Here is a 26,476-nt window from a genome sequence, read left to right on the forward strand (position 1 = left end):
ATATTCATTCATTCATTCATTCTTAAATGCACAGATGAACTGGCATGAAAGTAAGGAATATGGAACATTGAGAGCAAAAGTTAAGGTGGGAACCCAGAGAGGCATTCAGTCCATTAAAGTTAGCTTTTTATCTTGATGGCATTTGCCAGCTAACTGAACTTTAGGTTTTGGGGGTTTCCTGGGGTATACCACACAAAGCCCAAGGTGGGGACTGAGTAGGAAACCTTTCACCCATAAAGCTGGGATTGCAAAGTATTATATAACCAGTGAAAGGGTAAAGTAAAACTAACTCTCAGCTCCCTAACCCAATTCTAAGACTAAGGAAAAAAATTCCTGTCCTGAAACTTGATATTGAGAGGGAGAAGAAAAACAAACCAAAAATCCTTCTCAAGACAACTTTCATACTAATTTTAGCTAAATTCATACCACTTATATGTTCCAAGAAATTTCAAGTTAAGAATTTAGTTTAAAGTCGACCCTTAAGGTAGTGCCCTTAAGACCCCAACATGAGCAAAGGCAAATCTTCTTTGAAATCAACCTTCATTCTAGGACAAAAAACTCCCGAAGTTCCAAAACAAATGACCACTTCACAGTCAAAAAGCATAAATCGTGTGAGGAAGATGTATAAAGACTTCTCATATTGAAATTACCAAATAGAACACAAAATAACTTTAATATGTCTTTTAAAAGAATAGAAACTTGAAAATAAATACAACTCTTAGAATGAAAGAATATAATTAAAAAATAAATGGTCAGCTAAGGGAAAGAGTAAACATGCATTTGTTCACATATATGTAGATATATCTAGAATATAACATAAAAACAAAAGATGAAAAATATGAAAGAAGTTAGAAATATGGGAGAGAAATAAGATTTGCATATGTCAGATCAGAGTTCCCACAGGAAATTAGAGAACGGATAAAGGCACCATTTGAAGAGTAATAGCTGTAGATTCCAGAACTGAAACTTCAAACTACAGATTCATAAAGCCCAAGGAATTACAAGATTTTAAGAGAATTACTACGTTGCAGTTAAACGGCAGGACATTAAAGACAATTATGTTAAAAGTAGCCCCCCTCCGCCCTGATATGAAAGGATCTATGCAAGTTTGTTCATTTCAGCACTACCTGAAATATAAAATTATGGGAAGAACCCAATGTCTATCAATAAGTAGAGTGGTTGAATAAATTATGTTATATCCACATAGTGGAGTACTATGCACCTGAAAAAAAATGAAAAAGATTTCTATATATTGCTAAGGAGTGATTGAGATATGTTAAATTTTAAAAAGTCATATGCAGCACAGCTGGGATGGCTCGGTGCTTGAGCACTGACCCATGAACCAAGAGGTCACTGAGTGGATTTCTAGTCAAGGCACATGCCAGGTTGCGGGCTCAAGCCCCAGTAAGGGACATGCAGGAGGCAACTGATCGATGTTTCTCTCTCATCGATGTTTTTATCTTTCTATTCCTCTCCCTTCCCATTTCTCTAAAATCAATAAAAACGTATTTTTAAAAAAATATGCAGAGGCGTATATAAAATGTTATCTTCTATCAAAGAAAGGGGGATTATAAATATATACATATAAGTTTTTTAAAGTAGAAGAATTAAACAAAAACTAATGAAAATGGTTATCTGTAGCGCACTGGAGGAGAAAAAGGCAAATGCTATCCTTTTCTGAATACACACTGTTTATACTTTCAACTTTGGAGTCATGTAAATAATTTGTGTGCTTTTTTATTTCTAAATATATTAAAGTTTGTAGAAACTAATCACCAACAGTAATAAAGAAGGGAGAAAATTAACCTAATGGCATACAACATTTATTTCAAGTGACTTTAAAACACAATTACTTAGAAAAAGAAAAAAAAAATAAGCACAATTACCTGACTGTACATCTCTGGTGAGACATACTTTAAGGAAAAAAAGAACATAACAATAAAAATCTTAAATAGTATTCCATAATCACACTGTTGGTAGTTTTTGTTGGTAGTATAATTGGTTATTTTGAACATCACATGCGTGCATATTTATATACATGTATATCTATATAATAAAAACCTAAGCAACTATTACAGCGGAACAACAAGAATGACAAGAATGACCGACCGGTCACTATGATGCACAATGACCACCAGAGGGCAGACGCTCAATGCAGGAGCTGCCCCCTGGTGGTCAGTGCGCTCCCACAGTGGGAGCGCCGCTCACCCAGAAACCAAGCTCCCCGTGGGGATCCGGCCTAAACCGGCAGGCGGACATCCCCCAAGGGCTCCCAGACTGCAAGACGGCGCAGGCCGGGCTGAGGGACCCCCCCTCCAAGTGCACGAATTTCGTGCCCAGGCCACTAGTACTATAGAAAGTAGGTAGTTAGGTTAATGTCATTAGAAACTAAGATTTCCATTGTAAAAGCAGAGAGATAATTATATGAAATCAAAGTAAAGAAACACACGGCAATCTTATTTGAATTGGAAATATCAATGAATTCATTTTGTCTTGATTCCTTTTGTCTTAAAAAGTACATTCTAGGTCCCTGCCCATTGCAAAGGCCTACATCAATAATCAACCTAGTAGCAACCTTGTTCATTAGACTCTACATATAAGTGAGATCATATGGAATTTGTCTCTGTCTGGCTTATTCACTTAGCATAATAATCTCCAAGTCCATCCATGCTGTTACAAAAAGAGTTCCCTTTTTTTTTACACCCGTGTAGTATTCCATTGTGTACCACAGCTTTTTTAGTCACTCATCTACTGTTTTAAATACCATTTTCAGCTTCTAGAAGATGCCTGTATTACTTGCTTCAGAGATTCTTCCTCCATTTTCAAAGCCAGCAAGCAAAATAGCATCTTCAAATTTCCCTTAAATTTTGACTACTCTTCTGCCTCCCTGTTCTTTAAAGGACACTGTGACTGCACTGGGCCCACCCAAATATTCAAGAATAATATATTTTATTTTTTATTTATTTAGGTTAAACAAAATATGTTAAATGAAAGAAGCCAGGCACAAAAGATTCCATTTATTGTAAAGATCCAGATTAAGTAAATCTATAGAGAAAGTAAATAGATTAGTGGTTGCCTAGGCCTGGGAAGTGTGGGAAAAAGTGAGAGTTAACTGCTGGTGGGTATGGGGTTTCTTTCTGGAGTGCTAAACATGTTCTAAAATTCATTGTGGTAATGGTTACAGAACTTTGTGAATATGCTAAAAATAATTGATTGCATACTCTACCTGGTCACTTGTATGATATATGAATTCTATCTTAATAAAGTTGTTACCAAAAAATGTTAAAGTAACCATTCAAAGAATTTATCTAGAGACTGTATCATTACTAATCCAATAGAAAAATATGGAATGAGAAAAAGAAACACAGGTCAGATGAGACAAACAGAAAGTATAAAATAAGGTGGTAAAAATAAATCCAAATATATCAAGGGCAAACTAAATGCTCTAGGTCTGAAACATATACCCTTAGATGAATTTTTTAACTCCAGCTATACTAGTATACTATGTAAAAGAGACTAAAGTTCCAAGACAAAGATACAGTAGGCAAATACTAGCCAAAATAATTTTAGGTTAGATATCTTTCTCAAAATGTAAGGCATTTTTCTATCATCTTTTAAGTAAAGTACTGCTATTGAGATATTTTTAAAAAACCTTTTTATCCCCTGTACTTCCCAATTTTAATCTTAATGTAGAACTACTTTCTAGAAGATTCCTTAAACTTTCTCTTCTACTGAATTTATATCTACCACATATATATTTTCATTCCTAATAGTTATTTCTTATTCTCTGAAGCAAGTTGTTTTTTTAAAGAGCATCCTTTTCTTGTTTAATAGGTGCCATAGTGTCTCTTGTCTTTCTGACAAGAGATATTATTTTAAGATTCTCTTCTGTTCTATGCATTATAGTTTCCTTTCTTCATTTTGTTTTGGTCTCTGTCTTTCATGTTAGAGGCTTTCCTTGGATATTTGGTGAGTCCATGAGAGAGCGAGTAGGACTCATTTACTACTAAATATCACTGTATAGTTATCAGGTAGAGGCCCGGACATTTAAATGGAGGACTCTTCCCCCAAACATCAATATCTTACATGTCTTTTCTTTTAGACCAGTCATTTCTCCAGAGAGAAATCCTCCACTCTCCTGCATGGGAACATAAGACTAGCTGTTAGAACTTCTGAAAAAGTTAAACAAATATTCATTAAGCATCTATGAGATACTATTTTAGGTACTGGGAATACTGCCAAAAGAGATAAAACAAAAGAGATAAAACCCCTTACCCTTGTGATGTTTACACTCTAGTAGAAGGAGACACAACTAAAAATTTGTCAGGCAGCAGTAAGTGCCATGGAGAAAAATGAGGCCAGGAATGAAAATACTGAGAACTAGATCAGAAAGGACTATAGTTTTAAATCCGGTGGTCAGGGAAGGCACCTTTAAGCAAAGACCTGAAGGAGGTGAGGGAGCAAGCTATGAATCTATCTAGGGAAGAGATGTATATCTAAATTTAAAAACTGTTTTCATCCTGGTGCTTTTCCTTTGCTCTCATAGGCCTAACTGTGTCTGAGTCCATTCTTCCAGTCTGACTCAGTTCTCCCAGAAATTAACCTGTCTCCCATCACACTAAGGAAAAAGATAAGATCTGGGAGTCTACTGGTACCTTATTCAGATTTTCTACCAGCCTTCCTGTTTTAAAACCCATTTCAGAAGTAGTTAGCACCTACAATTCCTTAGCCTTTATGGGATTCTGACAGGGATTAGCTTGCACTTTCATTCTTTCTGTGAATGGCTTTATTTTTGCTCTCTATTATGAGTGAATTAATATTCTTCAACTTGCTATCTTCCTAAATCTTGTTGGTATCTTATCTTCCCTCCTCTTCTTTGTCATTTGGTTTTATCCCTTTTTCCAAATTACTTTATAATAATTTAATGGGGTTTGGGGGAGAGACTAGAGATAAATTCATAAATTGATTTAATTTCCACTACAACCCTCTGGGGTAGCTACTATTATCCCTGTTTTGCAAATGAGAAAACTAAAACCAAGGGACTACAGAAAGTAGCTGAGCTAGAATCGTACTCTCAGGGGTGCTTCTTTATCAATTTGCAATAGTACCCTCAAATACTAGGTTCTCCATTCTGGAAATCACCAAAGATAGCAATGAGCACCCAGAAATCCCCAGGAAGAGATGGAAAAAGACTGGTTCTTACATAGGGATAATGGGACATCACAGAATCCAAAAATGGAAACAGTAACATGTCACACTATGTCCTGCATTAAACAAAACAAGATACATATGGTGCAATATATGAAATGGTTTAAGCAAATGAATGAAACCTTACCTCACTTAAAAATAGTTTCAGCCCTAGCAAGTGTTTCTCGGTGGTTAGAGCATCAGCCTGCAGACCCCAGGGGTTTCGGGTTCGATTCCTGGTCAAGGGCATGTACCTGGGTTGCAGGTTCCATCCCTGGCTCCAGTCAGGGTGCATGCAGGAGGAAACCAATCAATGTGTCTCTCTCACAAGATGTTTCTATTTCTCTCTCTCTCCCTCCCTCTCTCCCTTCCACCCTCTCTAAAAATCAATAGAAAAAATAACCTTGGGTGAGGATTAACAACAGCAACAACAAAAGAACAGTTTCAGATAAAACAATCCAGAGAAATTTTCAACCTGCTGAGTCAGATCACACAAAAGTATACTTTGTTTAAATGGATGGATAAACAGACTGCTGCAGCACAGGAAGAACTTGTAATCTTATACCTTTGGTGATAAAAAATTCTGCTTTAGTTAAGTTAGAAAAATTTCTAAATTTTATGTCCACCATTCACTCAACCTAAGAACATATTTTTTTTTGCCAAAACCCTAAAAGGAAAGTGGGGGGGAATGACAACTTTACTAAAGTGGTCTGGCCTCATACAAAAACACAACTACTGATACATAAGTAAGAAAGCAGGCAGAGTACAGTGTTTTCTTAATGTTTTGAAAGAGCTAAGTGTAGCTGTTTTTCTTATAATCAATGTGTATGGCCATACTCAAGGGTCAGAACTTACCAGTAGCTACCATTCTACTTAAGACAGTACCACATCAGGAAGAAACCAAGCAGGTTTGGGGTCAAAGTTTAAAAGGCCAACAAGTCTGAAGAAACCCAAAACACTAATTTGAAAGAATATATGCACCCCTATGTTCACTGCAGCACTACTTACAATAATCAAGCTATGGAAGCAACCCAAGTGCCCATCATTAGATGAGTGGATAAAAAGCAATGATACAGCCCTGGCCATTGTGGCACAGTTGGTTGAGCGTTGTCCTGGCACCAAGGGATTGCAGGTTCAATTTCCAGTCAGGGCACATCCTCAGGTTGCAGGCTCATTTCTCCATAGGCAGCAGCTGATGGATGTTTTTCACTCTCTCTCTCCCTCTAAAATCAATAAAAACATATCCTCGGGTCAGGATTAAAAAGTTTATTAAGCCCAGCCAGTGAGGCTGAATGGATGAACATCGACCCATGCCCAAGAGGTCATCAGTTTGATTCCCAGACAGGGCACATGCCTGGGTTTCAGGCTTGATCTCCAGTAGGAGACATGCAGGAGGCAATTGATCGAAGTCTCTCTCTCATCGGTTTCTATCTCTCTAGCCCCTCTCCCGTCTTCTCTCTCTAAAATCAATAAAAAAGAGCCTGGCCAGCATGGCTCAGTGGTTGAGTGTCAACCTATAAACCAGGAGGTCACAGTTCAATCCCCAGTTAGGGCACAGGCCCGGGTTTGGGGCTCAATCCCCAGTGTGGGGCATGCAGGAGGCAGGTGATCCATGATTCACTCTCATTGTTGATGTTTCTATCTCTCGTTCCCTCTCCCTTCTTCTCTAAAATCAATAAAAATATATTAAAAAATAATAACACGAAACATATTTTTAAATATATATATATGGAATCCTGGACCAACAACAAAAATGCTATAAAAGTCATTTTGTCTCAATGTTAAATTCGTTCCGAGATCGAGCTCGTTAAGGAGCTCGTTAACTCAAATTACTCTATCAACTCAATGCAAAAAATCAGCCGGGAGACAGCAGGTATCTCAAAAAATTCGTTAGTCGGGACACTCGTAAGTCAAGGCCCCCACTGTACAGGTATATAAATATGGAATCACAGAAGACTATAAACAGGGTACAATTCATTTTTACATAATATTAATAATCAGTTTTTAAATCTCACATCTATACTCAACAAGTCAATGGCTTTTCCCTCTTATTTACTTCCCTACTAAATTCAGGGAGGACAATTCTAAACTATTGAAAAAAATTGTCATGTGTCCACTGTTTCTGAGTATCATTCATTAATTCATCAAATGTTTATTGAGCTCCTGTGTGCTTACCACTTTGGGCATGTAAATAAAACACAAAAGGAGTTTACAATTAAATTAGGGAAGACTAAACAAGTTTGATCACAATATTGTTATTAATAGAATAGATAAAATATTGTATCTATAAAGCACCATCAATTATAAGATGAACCATAATTTTATGTATCACTAAGAAAAAGAGCTACCCATTAAAGTATGTAACACTTTATGACTTAGAATTCATTTTATATTTCTTGAAAGAGCTCTTTTGTACTTACATTGAATCATCATATATCACTTATGGGTATACATAAAAAGAAAAATGAGAGCAAAATAAAATACTTAAGGTATTCCTGACCAATTTCTTCATACTGTGAGTCCTACTCTGAATCATTCTGACTAATATAGTCCTTTCTGCTTCACAAGAACATTGGTGATGGAGTATTTCTTAAAACTAAACACCAGCTCATATCCAACTTTACCATTATGTAAAGAGTTATATTATTTTTATTCTCATTTAAGGAATATTGCTTAACTCATTCTCACAACCATTCAGTTATTTGTGGTTAAAAATACTCCACTTTTGGACCTGGCCAGGTAGCTCAGTTGGTTAGGGCATCATCCCGATACACCAAGGTTTGGGTTTGATCCCTGGTCAAGGCACATACAAGAAGCAACCAATGAATGCATAAATAAGTGGAACAACAAATCAGTGTTTCTCTCTCTCTCTTAACTCAATCAATGTTTTATAAATTAATTTAAAAATGTTCCACTTTTGTCTCCAGAATTTTCTCCCAAGCTGCCAACAACTATTTTACAAGTTTTAATTCTGGTTTTGGTGTTCACTCATGCATTAGCAATGACAAACAAGTTAGGGCTGTTACCTGACCAACAGCAATTGTTAAGATCCTATTATTTTAAATATAAAAAGAAGTGATCTTAGAATTTGCAAAATTCAGTAAATAAGTTTCCATTTACAGCTTTACAATTTAAGCAATAATTCCATATATATATATCATCTCTTTCTCCTCAAAAACAACTCTTTGAGGCCAGTATTACCCACATTTTAAGAATATAAAGTCAAGTTTGCACCAGTTAAATAGCATGTAGCAAAGTATGTTGACTTAAAACCTATCTATATATCTATATATATAAAAGCCCAGCAACTGAACAGCAGAATGACCAGAACGACTGGTCAACCAGTTGCTATGATGCACACTGACCACCAGGGGGCAGACACTCAATGCAGGAGCTGCCCCCTGCTGGTTAGTGAACTCCCACAGTGGAAGCACAGCTCGGCTGACTGGGATGAGTGGCGCTCCCACAGCAGGCCGATCCCTGCAGGCCACAATAGAAGTACAGAACTAATAGTATTGATACGGAGTTGGCAACCTATAGTCTCTGGACAAATCTAGCCACAATTTCAGCCTTCTGCTATGGCTTGGAATGACTGGACTTTCAACATAATTTCTTATTCAGTTTTCAAAATATATTGGCAGTACATGCTTAGGACTAGTTGTCAATACAGGTATTCCTCAGAGATACTGCGGGTTCTGTGCCAGACCACCACAATAAAGTGAGTACTGCAATAAAGTGAGTCATAATCTTTTTACTGGTGGAGAGTCCTGCCTTCAAGATCTTGCAAAAACCACAGTATCTGCCAAGTGCAATAAAGTGAAGCACAACAAAACGAGGTATATTTGTACTGCATTTTAAAGAACATCTAAGTGAGGTGTATAAGTGCACAACTCTTTTAATAGTGCTATGAATTAAAACTTTCTTCTCTAAATGAAAGTACTTCATTCATATCATGAAGAAAAAAAGTTTTTCCTAACCAACCACAGGTGTTTTCTCAAATCTGAAAGCTAGTAACAGAACAAGAGGGCTCATTAGGTTTAAAAAATCCAATTATCCAATTTTGGAGACCCTAAGAAGAAATATATTTGCTGGTAATAAGCCTAGCAACAATGGGGGAAATAGACATTTACTCAGAAGTGCTCAGGTCAAGGGGCTCAAACCTGGCACAAGTGGGAAAGGGTGGAGAGGAGGGGTCCCGTCCTATATAATGAAAACAGTAGGGAATCTGAAGCCAGAAGATTAGTCTCCCCGACTTGTTAACATCAGGACTTGAGGCAGCTGCTGTTAACTCTCTACATTCTTTCCCCACTTCCCAGTCTCTAATCCCTAACAGAATTCCAAATTGTTTCAGTAGGTAGTAGAGATATCTTGTTATCTTTCCTCCAGCCCGAGGAAATGAATCAGAATTAAACATCAATCAGTAATAGTAATCACATTCCATGCTGCCAGTGATTGGTCTCAGGAAGGACATGTGAACTAGTTCTAGACCAGTGGTTCTCAACCTTCCTGATGCCGCGACCCTTTAATACAGTTCCTCATATTGTGGTGACCCCCAACCATAAAATTATTTTCGTTGCTACTTCATAACTGTAATTTTGCTAGTTATGAATCGTAATGTAAATATCTGATATGCAGGATGTATTTTCATTGTTACAAATTGAACATAATTAAAGCACAGTGATTAATCACAAAAACAATATGTAATTATATGTGTTTTCCGATGGTCTTGGGCAACCCGTGAAAGGGTCGTTCAACCCCCAAAGGGGTCGCGACCCACAGGTTGAGAACCGCTGTTCTAGACTATGAGACTTAGGGAAAATGTGCTGGGAAATTGAGAGAGAGAAGTTTATATAGGAAATGGCCTTTGCCCCTGTTCCTTTTTATTTGGAAAGACAGAATAAAGGTAAGATGCAAATGGAGTTGCAGCAACCATAAGGTGAAAACAAGAGACGGAAAAGCCAATATTTCTAAGAATGGCAAAAGAAAGGATGCAAAAAGTCTGGGTCCTGAATGATCAGTTGAATGACTAGATTAACTCTAGAACTTCCTATTAATAATAAATAAATGTTAACAGTAAATTATTTCACATGAACGCAATGTTCCTAATTTTAAGTTTTGTGTGTTTAATTATTAATTAAACAGTAAGTTTGTTGAGTTTTCTAATTATATAAGAGTAATATGAGGTTTACTCATACAGAAGGCATTTTCCCTATATTTGGGATCTGAAATATTTTCCTTCAAAAGAAATTCATATATATGTCTTTAAGGAAGATTCAACATCATTAAAATGTTTACTCTAAGTTATTTTATATATTTAATATAGTCCCAATAAAAATAATATCAAGATTTTTTCTGACACTAGTCTAGTTGGTTAGAAAGTTTATTTGTAAGAATAAATAAGAGGACCCAGGAAAATGTTAAAAATGAGGGAGAACCTACCTCTACCATGTACTAATACATATTAATGATGCCTAATTAAAAGTATAGCAGTGGCACATAAAAAAAGGAAAAGAAACTTCATAAACCCAAATCTATGTGGAAATTTGGTATATAATAAAGATGTCATTTTAATCAGTAGAGAAATGCATTTTTTTTTTTTTAGGTGAAATACATAATGGGAAAAGGACTTTTTAACAAAAGGTGTTAAAAATAACTGGACAGCCTGTGGATAAAGATAAAATTGGCTCTGTTCCTCACTTTGCACATCAAGATAAATATGAAATGGGTGCAAAAAAAGAAACCCTACTGGTCCTGAAAAAAACAAAACAAAAAACATATATGAATTATTTTATAACCTGGGAGAAGAAAATGTATTTCTATGATTCAAAATCCAGAGTATGCATACATCTAAATAAAGTTAGTAAAATTGAGGGCAAACGATTATGAAACATAGTTAAAAGAGTAAGTAAGAAGTTGGCAAAGAAACAGGCCCAACTTTAAAGTTAGAGATAGATGGGAAAGTGGGAAAAGTGGTAAGATAGGAAAAAAGCAAGTGAGTAGAGGAAAAATAAAGGATGCTTTGAAATTGGTGGAAGTGAGACTTCATAAATCAGGACCCAGGAAAAAAAAACTAAATCCTAGAGTATTTGCAAAGGAGAAAGATACACAACTCAATTTAAATACTGCCAAGATAACAACTATGAATCCAAAAAAACCACAATGGGTCTCAAGAGTTAAGAAACCCATGTTCTAGATTAGCATGGCCCTTGCACAAGGATGACACACAAATTCATGAAGCGTTCCATATTTAAATAAAATAAAAAAAGAAAGAAACCCATGTTCTAGTCCTTAGCCGCCAGCCCTACCACCAAGCTTCTAGGATACCTCAGTAGGAAGAAGATGTGAGTTTCAGTTTGTCATTTATTAAGAAAAAACATTGTCCCCTGCTCCTTAGTTTACCTTACAGAATACAGAATTCTGAGTCTCAGTTTCCTCTGCTCTACAGTGAAATGGTGAGATGAGATCATTTCAAGAGCTCTCTTCCAGCTTTTTGATTGCAGGGGGCAATGGGTCTATACCATCACTAACATTAGACTTAGAGGAGGCCTGCCTAGTTCCAATAAGAAAGAAGAGGGGAAAAAACAAAAGTAAGCCACTTGACGACCACATAAAATTCACCAACATATGCTCTTCTCTTTACAACAGTATAAAGAAGCTTCTCTCTAAATACTTTCCAGGCCCTAAGCGGTTTGGCTCAGTGGATAGGGTGTCAGCCTAGGGACTAAAGCAGTGGCCAATAGCAAAGAAACAGAATTTCCGGAGGATGAGGCCCAGAAACCAGGATTTTAGAAAGATTCCCAGGTGATTCTAATGTGCAGCCAAGGTTGAGAACCACTGGACTCAAGGGTGCCAGGTTTGATTCCGGTCAAGGGCATGTACCTTGGTTGCGGGCACATCCCCAGTAGGGGGTGTGCAGGAGGCAGCTGATCCATGTTTCTCTCTCATCGATGTTTCTAACTCTCTATCCCTCTCCCTTCCTCCCTGTAAAAAATCAATAAGATAATATATTTTTTTAAAAAGAATACTTTCCAGGATAAGCAGTTAACCTAAATTACTAACAATTATACAATCTTCTAATCAGCAGATTTCCCCTTTATTTTCTCTTAGTATTTTCCTTCAGTTCTTCCTCTTCAGAGAACTTGATTTGACAAAGTGAGAAGCTGAGTTCTAATTAAACTTATCTGAAGCATGTATAGCTATTAAAAAGGTAATATTTTGGCACAGTTTTTAAATCAGAGTGCTGGTATACTGAAAGATCAAATTTTAGATGAAGATAGGCAACAACATAAGCTACCTATCAACAATAAATGTTACATTAATTTTATACTCCAGGTAATTTTCCCTAAATAACCTGTTATGGGTCAATTTCCAAATCCTCCTTATTATTCATGTTGCAGTCCTACCTTTCTGTCTTCCAAAGCTAAAACAATTTTCTTAAACGTAGCCTTCTACCACCTCTTTCTGTTGTGCCTCAAGTGGCCTATCTTCTCTCCTGTCAAGGTTCTCGCGTTTTTCTACTGTAGATCACCGTCGTCTCCCCTTCAATTCTTAGTTTCCTTCCCTGGTTTTTCCAACCATTCTCGCCAGCTCCTACTGCTTTAATTCACAAGATTTTCCTTGCTCTTCGTTGTTAGTTAGGGCCTGCTTTCACAGTACACTCTCCCATCCTCATCTCCTTTTCATCCGTGTTTGTACAGATCACTTCTTCACCGCCTGAGGTTTCTCTTCCCTGGTCCTCAATCCCAAGAACATCTACCAAATCCTTCTCTAGATTCCTGAACACGTACTCTGCCTGACTACCTTCTCCCCAAGTATCCTCCCAGCCCCTTTCCTCTGTGCAGTCATCCGTTTCCAAAATCTTGTCTGATGCTACCAACACCCCTCCCTCCAAACCAACTTGCCCATTCAACTCTCCCTGCTTTTCAGCAGCTAACCCTGTCTGTCCCCTTCAACTCATCACGCTCCCTCCTACACCTCCTCCGTACCCCCCCCCCCCTAAACCTGGCCCGAGCCACTCAGCAACCTAAAATGCCGCGTCTCCCTCTGCAACGCCGCTCCCTTCTCCCCTGGAAATGGTCTCCCTGAAACATTTTAAGTAGCTACTTTCCATGCTCCATTAACTCTGTTTTGTTTTGTTTTTCAAACCAGCACACGGCTTCCATCAGACCTGTTCGCCAGGCGAAAGCTAGCTGCCCGCATCTTCCTCTTGAAGCTTCCCGTGCACTCAACCAAACCCCGCTCCTCGTCCTTTCTCCATGTCCAGAGCCCACGGTCGCTCCTCGAACCCCCTCGGTGCCCTCCCTTCTCATCGCATCCCTCTCACCCTCCACAGTCCTCTTGGCTGTGGGATCCATCTTTCCTCGGGCCTCTCCCCCCAGCTTTCCTTTCTCCCAACTCCCCGAGTCTGCCTCTGACACCCCCGAGACCCTCTCTAGAACCCAAAACTGCTCCCTCGTTCCTTTCTTTCTCTAGCCCTGCTTCCGAGGTTCTCCGGTTCTCAGAGCTTTTCTAACATCTAGCTCTCACCGTCTTTCTCCTCCTCCCAAATCTTTCCCAAGTTGCTTCCCCTGACTCCCAACTTTTCTCTCTGTCATTCCCCATTTCCCTCCGCCCTCCCTGGCAGCTTCAAACCCACCTCTGTCATCGCTGGACTCCCTTTTTTCAAACCTCCTCCATCCCTTCCTCTGTAGGTGCTTCCTAAGGCTCTCTGCCTTATTCCTTTCCCCCTTCAATCCTATCTGTCCTCCAATTTCCATCAACTTGGCGCCTGCCGGAGAGCCCACACCTGGCTTCTGCTCCACCTACACGTCTCCAGGCCGCCGCCACCATTCTCTCCTCCGCTCCTTAGCCTCCCTTGCCGTGCAGCTCCAAACGCCCAGGGACACCATTCTCCAACGGCCAAGGCCTGGCCTCTAAGAAGAAGGGGTCCGGGTTACGTACCCCATTCGCATCTTGGCTCCGCTCTGATTGCCTCCGTTGCCGGGTAGAGGGGGGCGAGAGGGCAGGCGGCCGAGGTGCATGCTCTTCTCGAGGGCGGACATGAAGGGGAGGCCGCAGTCACACAGGAGCCAAAGCTTAGTCCCAGGCGAGGTGCGGCTCAGCTGGTCCCAGCTCGCCCCTTTAGCTGCTCCCAGTCGCCTCTGGACAGCACCCAGCCAGCCGCAGCACCACCCACAGACCACCGGCGCCGTAAACTCCACCCACTCTCTTCAGGCGGTTTCAACGGAAGTGCGCAACAGGAAACTTCACAAAGGAAGCCGGGTAACGGAGTCTGCGGACCCTTCAGACCCCTAGCGGAGAACTCCACGGAACCTCGCCGGAAAGAGAAGCGCCCCTGGTGGCAATGCACTCTGGGCAATGGAGTCCTCAAAGGATGTATCCCTGTGCGCCTGCGCAGCTGGAGGCGATCGCGTCCAACCCCGCAGAGGTAGAGTAGCAAAGCATCGTGGGTGTTGCAGTCTATTGGCGGTACGGAGTCTTGGCGCCTTCCCTTCTCACCGCTTCCCCGACTGTTAGAGGAAGAGCGGCTGCTTTGTGCCTCCCAGGCTGCCCAGCGGCGCCGTTGCCGGGGAACGCAGGCGCGGTGGGAAGGGATGGCGGGAGGCTACGGCTTAGCCTTAGGTGCTGGGGCCGGAGTTGAGTTGGCGAAGAAAAGTTCGGCCTCGTCATGAAACAACGGAAAGGCCAGGGGCCTGGGGGCGGCCGTGGCCGCAAGAAAGGAGGTAACCTGAGCGGCCGAAGGTGGAGGAAAGCGTAATAGGGTGGAGTTATGGAAGCAGGGTGTAAGGTGTTCTAGGGAGACCCCCACACCTGCCTGTAAAAAAAAAAAAAAGGTGGGGGGAGAATAGCCAGGGAATCAGGTTTAAAAAGAGGGCAGTTAGCTCTCCAACGAATGGAAAGGAAACAGGGGCTGGAGTGGGGTGGGGACGGCAAACTGGGCAAATAAGTGGGGCGAAGTGAGAGCTAAAGGGTACAGGGAGGACGCTTCTACATTCTACAGATTTTTTTTCTTTCTTTTACTTTTTAGAAATTGAGATATAATTGACGTGACATTCTGTTAGTCTCCGGCAACTTTCACATGTATAATACACTGTTACCTACAGTCACCGCGGCATGCATTACATCCCCGTGACTTGGGCGGGCTTTTAATAACCACGGTAAACGTGTGTGAGGACATCCCTTTGGAGGTCCATCTAGGACGGAAGAAGCATAAGTTGGGGAGGGGAGTATGTCAGTAATCCCAATAGGCAAGGGCCATTGCTTTCTACGTCACGGAGTCCTCAAGAAGTAGCACAAAATAGGACTCAGTAAATACTCGGTGAATGAGGGAAGCATGAGGGGCTTCAGGCGGGAGTGGGGAAGGATAGTTGTGGGGAGAGAGGAAGGCGTGGGCGTTACGCGTGTGGTAGGTAGGGTGGGAGTGGGGACGAGGGCAGGGGGCTCTCTGAAGGCTTTGAGATGATGGAAGAGTGTGTAGGTAGCAAGAGGTTATCATCAGGTTAGCGCCCTCGGAGAGACACAAGGTCGCCAGGAGAGTAGGAAAAGTGTTAGGTGCAGTGAGAAGTCACCCTAAGAACCCAGGGCAGATCAGGAAACTGGAAATTGAATCTCTACACACAGGGCTGCCTCAAAAAACAAAACAAAACAAAACAAAATCAGGTGACTGCCTTTTTACATTACATGCAAGGAGATGATAGAAATAGTGATCATACATTAGGGGTGAGGACGGAAGCTGCAGGCTGGAAATGACTCTTACCCAACCGTGTACAGATATTTAAACAGTTTTGAGGCAGTGCCTTTCCTCCCAGGAATGATGAAGCATGGAAGTGGCCAGTTTTGCTGCTCCCTGTGTCAAACCAGTCAAGTTTATTTGGTTGATAGGAAAATCAAAGTAGACATAGCACAAGAATGCCCTACACGCTGTACCATATACATATGTAGTAATGCTCATATATACACCTGTCTATAACTTTTATATTGAAACTAGTCATCCATAAAGATTATGGTAGATTTTTTCTTTTCTATAGAGAAAAGAGAAGGTGTTCATTTCAGAAATCCGAAAAGGCATTTATATAGATATCTCATCTGAGAGGCTCCAGTGTATTTTCCTGTGAGGCCTACCCACTCCCCAAGGGAAAAGTCAGAGGAATAGAAAAGTGTGTGTGATGTAGGAATGGTTTCTTACATCAGAGTCTTGGTTAGAAACATTAAAGGAGAGTTTTATAGAAAGCTATGATTAATTGCCTCATTTACATTTTGTTATTTGTCTGAAAGCCAGCAAATATTACAAACCGAACTTTGTGCCAAAAAAATAGTGTAGAATCTGAAGAATATAACCTCTGTACTCATTAACTGTATGATATTGGGCAGGAAAGTAAACATAGACAATTTAAGGTGATCTTCATTAAGCATTGTGGACTTTGCAATAATCAAATCAACAGTACTTGGAAGAACATTTTCAATTACTGAGATTTGCATGTCTTAACTTAGTATGTTCTTTACTTATAAATAACCTGAATCAAACCCTAAATACTAATTTGTTACCAGGATGACTTAAGGGGCCCAAATAGGCTATTCTATGGTCTGGTTTGTTAGTTACTTCTCCTTTATTAGGATAGATAGGATAAGCCTGCTCTCTGTTTTTGTGTATTTTTACTCAAAAAGCAGATTATATATTTTCTGTATTTAGTCTAAATTTTGACTTGTTATTCTTGAATTCCTCCACAGGTTTGAGTGACATTCCTCCATCTACAAGCCTACCACCTCTAGTTGAAGGCCAGCTACGCTGCTTTCTGAAACTTACTGTTAGTAAAGTCATATGGAAGATTGCAAAGCCTCCCTCTTGTGTACTTGTCCGAGTGAGATGGTGGGGAGAAACATCAGATGGAACCCTCTTTTGTCCCACGGACACATTGCAGACTGAACCAAAAGCTGTGAGAACAACTACACGTTATGCTGTTCGCTGTGGTCCAAAGCAATTTACCTCTTATCTAACAGGTATGCTTTTGTCTTATCATTTCACCTATAGACCTAACTAGAGGCCCGATGCATGAAGATTCGTGCAAGAACAGGCCTTCCTTCCCTGGCTGCTGGCACCGCCTTCGCTCCAGCCCAGAGCCTCTTTTTGGCCTTTGCTCCGGCCTGGAGCCACCTTCTGCCTTCGTACTGCCCAGAGGCCCCGAGTGGCTGGGGTGGGGCAGAATGCCTGCGCCGTCACAAGTGTCACGGCCTGGCCACCATCATCTTTGTTAATTTGCATATTCCCTCCTTATTGGTTGTGGGCACCGCCATCTTTTGTCTCGAAGTGATGGTCAATTTGCATATTCCATCTTTATTAGATAGGATAAGCATGTAGTAATGTTGTTAGCAATAGGCGTTACTATGTACCTAGTATCTATGGCATTATTAATTATTGAGGACTCAAAGAGGTATTATACTGGCCATCGTTATTGAGAGTATACTATGCGCCAGCAATTGATTCATGTTATAGTCTTTGCTCTGGGACTTACATTATGCTCAAAGAAAAAAGATATAGACATGAAATTTACTAACATTACAAGAGAATACATACTAATTGCCAAATGAATGGTTTAATGAATTAGTACTACAGGTTTTTAAAAAGAGAAGGATCCCTCTATAAGAATCCAGAAGCCCAAATTTCTTCATTTCTTTTCAAGGAAAATATTCTAAATGTACTGTATTATTTTTCAATATTTAGGTCGGACTTTCACATAAACACATTTTTGGATCATGAGGTTATTTATCAAATCAATCCAGTGTAAGTCAGTAAAAATCAAGCATTTATCATGTAAACATTGTTGGGCTAAGAATACTGGAGAGCCAAAGATGAATTAAAGATTAAAGATTTAATTAAAGATCTGTCCTTAAGAAGCTTACATTCTATCAAGAAAACATTTTGAAAACATCAAATGTAAAGAACAATAAAAATTCAGTAATTCAGAAAATATATATTGAATATTTAGCATGTGCTACACATTGTGCTAGGCACTATGGGATTACAAATGTGAATAAAAGTGTAATCAGAATAGTATCTAATTCTAACTAAATTCACAGAGTTTAGTTATAATAGTAGGTAGAAAGTGATAAGTGCTATTAAAGAATACCCATAGATACTCATGTACTATAGACTTTAAACTTAAGTCCGCAGGTGGTATTTTTATATAATTTTAACAAATGAAGAGTGATTAGAAATTCTTCAGTAAGAAAGAAAATATCTGTTAATATGATAATTAACAGGTCAGAGACTTATTTGAGCATCCTATGGTAAAATAAAGAATGCATTAGCCAGTTTGGCTCAGTGGATAGAGCATTGTTCTGTGGACTGAAGGGTTGCAGATTTGATTCCAGTCAAGGGCACATACCTAGGTTGCAGGCTCAATCCTTGGCCCTGGTCCGGGCTCATAGGGGAGGCAACCAATCAATATGTCTCTCTCACCTCAATGTTTCTCTCTCTCTGTCTCTCCCCCTCCCTTTCGCTCTCTCTAAAAATCAATGGAGCCAAACCGGTTTGGCTCAGTGGATAGAGCGTCGGCCTGCGGTCTGAAAGGTCCCAGGTTCGATTCCGGCCCGGGGCATGTACCTTGGTTGCGGGCACATCCCCAGTAGGAGGTGTGCAGGAGGCAGCTGGTCGATGTTTCTCTCTCATCGATGTTTCTAACTCTCTATCCCTCTCCCTTCCTCTCTGTAAAAAATCAATAAAATATATTTTAAAAAAATAATAATAAAAAAATAAAAATCAATGGAAAAATATCCTCAGGTGAGGATTAACAACAATGCAAAAAGAATGCATTAGACTTGGCATCTGAACATTAGGTTGTTATCGGCTGTGGGATTTTGGGAAAGTCCCTTCCCATTTTTGACCCCCTTTTTCCTCATCTGTGAAATGGGATCAAATGGCTGCCCTTTCTATGAAAAAGCAGCCTGATTGAATGAGAAGAGCATGGGTTTTGAAGTCAGACAGTCTTGAATTTGAATTCTGGCTTTAGGATTGGATGCTAGGTGATGCTGGAAGGTTCCTTAAGATCTTGGAGCCTCGTTTTCTTATTAGTTATATGGGGATAATAGCACTTACCTAGAAGAAATTGTTGTGAAGATTAAACAAAAAAATTTTGTGTCATTACTGCTCCAGTACCTGGCACATATGAGTGTGTGTGAGTCTTATAAAAATATAATGTCTTAAGTACAGCATAGGGAATCTATAATAATAAAAACGTAATATGCTAATTAGACCGGACATCCTTCCAAACGAAGTAGGTGCCAGAGGGAAGCCCGGGCCCCGGGTGCCAGGGGAAGGAAGGCCTACTCCTGCACGATTTTCGTGCGTCGGGCCTCTAGTATAGTCAGTAACATTGTAATAACTATGTACAGTGCCAGGTGGCGAGGTGAAATATTGGGGGTTCCACTTTGTAAAGAATATGATTGTCTAACCACTATCTATGCAGTACACCTGAAACTCATGAAAAATAACATTGACTATAAACTGCAATTGAGAAATAGATTTTTTTGAAAAAATACCCTACCAACAAATACCAAGAGGGTTAAAGAGAGAGAGAGAGAATCTGAGTAGAAATCCAAAGAGAGAGAGAGTATGAATCTGAGTAGAAATCCAAAACCGCAGGAAATTTGTATTTTCTAGTCACTCTGGCTATTCTTTATTTACTCCTCCAGCAAACTTGCTGCTGGAAAAAATAAAAATGAATACAGGTTTAATTTTTTAAAAAGTGTGTGTGTATTGTATGCATACATATATGAGTCTTGGGCACTGTGGAGGATACAGAGATTTTATTTTGTGGGGGGGAGGGGGAATACAGAGATTTTAGATGTACCCTCTAATCAAAAGGAACTTAAAGATTTGTTGAAAAAAACAAAACTGACATATATGAAACAAAAGTGAGCAGTACCAAATAGTATGTAATTAAATACTTGATTATCTGGTGCATACAATGAGTACTATATGAATATTCCAAGAAATTAATAAGGGCTAAACTATCCTAAGCTACTAGGAAACCAGAATTCTTCTGTTCTACACCAACTTGCTGCTAGACTTTGAGCAAACCATTTCATCTTCCTGGGTCTTAATTTTCCCATTAATAAATTGAAGGGGTTAACCTCCAAATGGGTCAATACTCAAATTTTATTATTCTAATTAGGAAAGAAGCCTTGGAGAAGGTTGCATTTGAATAGGAGACACATGAGGTAAACCTTGTAAGTGATGGCCCAACTGTAAACACGAGTATATGTGTATTTGAAAATGAAGCCCTGGCCGGTTGCTCAGTGGTTAGAACATTGGCCCATGTACCGAAGTGTCTGGGTTCAATTCTCAGTCAAGGGCGGGTACCTGCATTGCAGGCCCGATTCTGGCCTGGGCATGTGCAGGAGGCAACCAATTGATGTGTCTCTCTCACACCGATGTCTGTCTCTCTCTCTCTCTCTCTCTCTCTCTCTCTCTCTTCCCCCCCCTCTTCCACTCTCTCTAAAAATCATTGGAAAAAATATCCTCAGGTGAGGATTAACCAAAAAAATAAAAGGATCTTACATTAAAGGACTTCTAAGAAATAAAAAAGTCTTTTTTTAAAAAAAAGAAAATGAAGACACAACATTGGTTTACATGAGTATGTGGTCTAACTGAAAACTTGGAGAAAGTATAACTATTTCTTTTTTTTTAATATATATTTTTATTGCTTTCAGAGAGGAAGGGGGAGAGAGAGAGAGAGAGAGAGAGAGAGAGAGAGAGAGAGAGAGAAACATCAATGTTGAGAGAGAATCATTGATTGGCTGCCTCCTACATGCCCCACACTGGGGATCGAGCCCGCAACCCAGGCATGTGCCCTTGACCAGAATCGAACCTGGGACTCTTCAGTCCACAGGCTGACACTCTATCCACCGAGCCAAACCAGCTAGGGCTATAACTATTTCTTAAGATGTGTGATATTATTATTTTATGTATTCCTTTGTATGCATAGCTCATTTAAAAGAAAATAAGGTTCATAAACTAAACCAATGAATATAATGTCTCATATTAGCATAAAGTATGAATAGATCCATGTTGGAAAGAGGAAGGCAGTAAAATGGAGATTATACAAATTCCTCAGATAAAAATAATAAAAGGAACAAATGAAAATGTATAGCATTTTGTAACTCAAGTCCATCATCTTATTTGATGTTTAAAATGACCCTGTGATGTAGGTAGGATTATTTGTTTTATTCATTTCTTTTTCTTTTCTTTTTTGTTAATCTCCACCCAAGAATATTTTTTCCATTGATTTTTAGAGAGTAGAAGGGAGGGAGAGAGAGAGAGAAATAAACATGTGAGAGAAAGACATTGACTGGTTGCCTCCCACATGCGCCCAACTGGGGCCGGGGATCAAGCCTACAACCAAGGTATGTGTCCTTGACCGGAACCACCACCCTCCAGTCTGTGAGCTGGTGCTCTAAAGGGAGGGGTGGGGAACCTTTTTTCTGCCAAGGGCCATTTGGATATTTATAACATCATTCTAGAGCCATACTTATCAGCTTAAAAATTAGCCTGCTATATATGGCCAAACATTTAATAACCCATCCTTAATGCCTTAGAAGGGCCTGACCAAATGATTTCTCAGGCCTTAAATGGCCTGCAGGCCAGATATTCCCCACCCCTGCTCTAACCATTGAGAAAACTAGCTAGGGTTATTTTACTCTTTTTTCTAAAAAATATATTTTTATTGATTTCAGAGAGGAATGGAGAGGGAAAGAGAAACATCAGTGATGAATCATTGATCGGCCGCCTCCTGCATGCCCCTACTGGGGATCAAGCCTGCACCCCAGGCATGTGCCTTTGATGGGAATCAAACCCAGGACCCTTCAATCCGCAGGTGGCTGCTCTATCCATTGAGCCAAACCAGCTAGGGCTACTCATTTCTTTATATCTATCTTATTCTGAACAAAGGCATTTTGTTTTTAATTAGGGTTGGTATAAGGGTGACCTTGAGTAAGTCCCACTTCTAACTCTGAAACTCAAATTCATCACCTAGAAAGTGAGGCTAATACCCATTATAATTATACTAGGGGCCCGGTGCACGAAATTCGTGCACTGGGTGTGTGTGTGTGGGGGGGGGGGGAGTGTCCCTCAGCCCAGCCTGCCCCCTCTCACATACTGGGAGCCCTCAGGCGTTGACCCCCATCACCCTCCAATCGCAGGATCGGCCCCTTGCCCAGGCCTGACGCCTCTGCCAGAGGTGTCAGGCTTGGACAGGGGACCCCCATCTCCCCCTGATCACTGGCTCTGGCCCCGGCCCAGGCCTGAGGCCTCTGGCCCAGGAATCATGCCTGGGCAGGGGACCCCCATCTCCCTCTGATCGCTTGCTCCACCCCCCGCCCAAGCCTGACGCCTCTGACCCAGGCTTCAGGCCTGGGCAAGGGGACCATCATATCCCCCCAATCCCCGGCTCCGCCCCCCGCCCAGGCCTGATGCCTCAGCCAGAGGAGTTGACCCTCATCACCCTCTGATCACCAATCACCAGATCGGCCCCTTGCCCAGGCCTAACACCTCTGGCTGAGGCGTCCGGCTCGGGCAGCGGGGACCCGCAGCTGCAGCGGCCCCGCGATCGTGGGCTCCGCTTTAGGCCCAGGCATGGGACCCCTAGCTCCCGGGACTGCCAGCTTCCACCGTGCCCAGCTCCCATCGCTGGCTCCACCCCTACTTTCTGCTATCACTGGCCAGGGCGGCAAAGGCGCCTGATTCTCCGATCATGGCTGGGGGGGAGGGCAAAGGCGGCCCTGGGGCCCTGCCCCCCAGTTCTTAGCTCCCCCCTGGGTTTCCGATCACTGTCAGTGGCAGGGGGCTTCTTCCTGCTTTCCCTTTCGCCTCCCTGCATTGTGCCTACATATGCAAATTAACCGCCATCTTGTTGGCAGTTAACTGCCAATCTTAGTTGGCAGTTAATTTGCATATAGCCCTGATTAGCCAATGAAAAGGGTATCGTCGTACGCCAATTACCATTTTTCTCTTTTATTAGATAGGATGAGGCCTCACAATATGCATTCTAATACACTTCCAGTATCTTTCTCTCATTCCTCCTACTGTATTTTCACATCCTTTAGCAAAAGTTCTTAAAGATTTAAAATGTAAAGGTCACCCTTACATCAACCCTAATTTCAACGATGTCCTGAATCCAAGATCATTAATGTTTCTGTTGGGCCATAATGCCTCAGGAAATAGAGGGATTAGCAGTGGTTCTCAACCTTCTGGTCCTTTAAATACAGTTCCTCATGTTGTGACCCAACCATAAAATTATTTTCGTTGCTACTTCATAACTGTAATGTTGCTACTGTTATGAATCGTAATGTAAATATCTGATATGCAGGGTGGTCTTAGGCGACCCCTGTGAAAGGGTCGTTCGACCGCCAAAGGGGTCGCGACTCACAGGTTGAGAACTGCTGGATTATAGGATTCTGAGATATGTGTCATACTCTTTTCTGACGTCTTTCCTCCCTTATTCTTGATCTCTTTATGGGAAATCACAGCCCTGAAAATGTTTGAAGCATGTGAAGATTAGAGTAGAAACTGAAAATTGCAATAATTCACTGAGTTTCATCACTTGATTTTTGCCTCTCTTTAATCAGATAGGATTGAGTTAGTTGCTCTATGAAAGACAATGGGGGTGGAAAGAAAGCTCAACAATAAGGATTCTAATTTCACAGAATGTTTTATATACCTTAATCCCCCTTTTCTATGTCTGAACCTTTCCTGCATATGGGGTCTCTAATTCTCTCATGTATGTGGGGTTCCCATACAGGTGTAAATATTAAATTTGGTTATTTTCTCTTGCTAAAAAATATAAAAATAATAATATAAATAATTCCACAGCAAAAGTGAAGCATAGAAGTCAGAAGTCTATTAAGAATTAACGTTTTTTCTCCCTAGAAGTGATGAATAGTGAAGCAGCATGGTATAGTGTACTTTATATTTAGATCAAACTGAGTGTTAGTCCATTTTTGTGACTTACAGTTAGGTGAATTTAGGAGTGTTCATGACTTCTATGAGCCTGTGGTTTTCTCAAATGGGGATAGAAATCCTGTATCATAAGTTGTTAAGAGAATTAATGAGACATGGAATAGCCTGGCTGTTAGTAAATAACCAAAAAATGTTTATACGCTTCCCTTATTCTGCATATGCACGTCATTTTATAGTCTTCAAAGTACTTTTACATTTATTAGCTCATGATTTGCCGATAACTTCCATAGGAAGGTAAGACAGGGAATGTGATATGATAGGTAATTTGCTTAAAGACCTATAACAGTCATTAAGGATCTACCATGTGAGAGGACCCTGTGCTATGTTTTACTTGCAACACCCATCTCATATAGTCATGCTATATTATGATTCCTGTTTTACAGATAACTGGCTTACACAGAAGTAGTTTTTTAATATTGGCACTATAACACAGTCACAGGTTTTCTAATTATAGTTCCTATGCTCTTTTCACTACAGTATTGAATCTATAGTGAAAATGAATCATTTTCTCAACTTTGGTAAACAAATATTCAGAAGTTATACTGTCCTGAAAGAATCTTAGATTCCAAATGAATGCATTCTATTTCTTCTGCTGTAAATTATGACCATGACGGTATTAAGTTTGAGCAACTAACTGAAGAGTACAGTTAAGGAGTTTATTTTCATCCCGGTTAGTTCCAAATGCTCTCAGTATTTCAGTTCTCCAGATACAATCAAGGAGTAAGCAATTAGATACTCCTGGGAGGCAGGGACTGACACTTGCATTTTATAAGGGAAGTCCTTTATTTAGTTCAAAACTAGAAATGGTGAGAATAAAAGAACTAAGAGTTAGTGCTTTTTATATTTCAAAAGCGAAGCCTGAGTTCTTGCCAAATAAGTTAAAAATACTCTTGTTGCCGAAGCCGGTTTGGCTCAGTGGATGGAGCGTCGGCCTGCGGACTGAAGGGTCCCAGGTTCGATTCCGGTCAAGGGCATGTACCTGGGTTGCGGGCACATCCCCAGTGGGAGATGTGCAGGAGGCAGCTGATCGATGTTTCTCTCTCATCGATGTTTCTAACTCTCTATCTCTCTCCCTTCCTCTCTGTAAAAAAAATCAATAAAATATATATATATAAAAAAAATAAAAATACTCTTGTTAATGAAAATTTTTAATCAAATACTTGATATGCTAAATTATTTTGTTCAATGTAATTGTTTTTTCTCCATGCAAGGTATTTTGTCATTGTTCTTCTCTAAAACTTTGTTCTGTTAAACATGGGTTCACTCTCCCTCCTACCCCAGAATGATATGGTAAGTGCATGGTTTATCTGAAAATAAAATGATTTTTTAACGTAAAAATTTTTTTCTAATGTATACCTCTGTTCACTTCAAAAAATCAAAGTAAATGAAAGTATCTATATTGTAATTGTTTCTGATTAGATATGGCTGTGCTGGTGCTGGAAGTAATCACCAAACTTGATCATCTTCCAATTGGTAGAGTTCAGATCAATGGATTAGCCAAGCTTTCTCCAACCCAACATATCAATGGATTTTTCAACATTGTTTCACCAACATCTAAGAAACTTGGAGAACTCCAGGTAAAGATATTTTAATTCTTTGTTGCATAGAATAAAAATTTGGGAGCGCAAATAGGTGAGTCTGTTTGTAGGATAGATAGGTACATGACTCCCATATACCATGTGAATTCCCACTTAACGCCTTTGTTCAGATTTTTACCCAAAGGTATATAATATACCTTTGTTTCCCACTTATTCTTGATATTTTTTTCTATTGCTAAATACTCAAATTCACTAATCTTTTTAAAAATTCTTTATTGTTTAAAGTATTCCCCCATTGACCTCTCCCCAGCTACTCCCACCCCCCAGCACATGCCCTCACCCCCCTACTGTCTATGTCCATTGGTTATGCTCATATGCATGCATACAAGTCCTTTAGTTGGTCTCTTAACCTACCACCCACCCACCCCCGCCTTCCCTCTTAGGTTGGATGGTCTGTTTGATGCTTCTATGACTCTGGCTCTATTTTTGTTCATCAATTAATGTTGTTCAGTATATTCTACAAATGAGTGAGATCATGTGATATTTATCTTACTCCCACTGGCTTATTTCACTTAGCATAATGCTCTGCAGGTCCATTCATGCTGTTACAAATGGTAAGAGTTCCTTCTTTTTCACAGGAGCATAGTATTCCATTGTGTAGATGCACCACAGTTTTTTAATCCACTCATCTGCTGATGGGCACATAGGCTGTTTCCAAATCTTAGCTATTGTAAATTGT

General features: G+C 40.2%; 2 protein-coding genes and 1 pseudogene across 17 annotated transcripts in view; 2 read left to right on the forward strand and 1 right to left on the reverse strand.

The window, feature by feature from the left end:
• PPME1 (protein phosphatase methylesterase 1) overlaps positions 1-14,262 on the reverse strand; it is a 66,771-nt gene extending 52,509 nt beyond the window's left edge. For 8 of the 10 annotated variants that reach the window (XR_009454409.1, XR_009454408.1, XM_059708465.1 and 5 more), the window contains exon 1: positions 14,128-14,262. Coding sequence is in view for 8 of the 10 variants with exons in the window: in XM_059708465.1 (XP_059564448.1) it covers positions 14,128-14,228 (101 nt within the window). In the remaining 2 variants the exon portion in view is untranslated. Of the gene's footprint in view, positions 1-13,972; positions 14,091-14,127 lie in introns of those variants that run through there. The other 2 variants (XM_059708461.1, XM_059708464.1) reach the window with 2 other exon arrangements.
• LOC132242386 (U6 spliceosomal RNA) lies at positions 11,378-11,438 on the forward strand (annotated as a pseudogene).
• Positions 14,263-14,504: 242 nt separating the features above from the next.
• The window catches only part of C2CD3 (C2 domain containing 3 centriole elongation regulator), a 123,365-nt gene continuing 111,393 nt past the window's right edge, over positions 14,505-26,476 (forward strand). For 2 of the 7 annotated variants that reach the window (XM_059708451.1, XM_059708453.1), the window contains exons 1-3: positions 14,505-14,614; positions 16,915-17,184; positions 25,619-25,776. In XM_059708451.1, the coding sequence (XP_059564434.1) occupies positions 14,545-14,614; positions 16,915-17,184; positions 25,619-25,776 (498 nt within the window). In that variant the 5' untranslated portion in view covers positions 14,505-14,544. The other 5 variants (XM_059708452.1, XM_059708454.1, XM_059708455.1 and 2 more) reach the window with 4 other exon arrangements.

This window comes from Myotis daubentonii, chromosome 9 (assembly GCF_963259705.1).
Source record: "Myotis daubentonii chromosome 9, mMyoDau2.1, whole genome shotgun sequence".
In the NCBI taxonomy this organism is placed as follows: Eukaryota; Metazoa; Chordata; class Mammalia; order Chiroptera; family Vespertilionidae; genus Myotis; species Myotis daubentonii.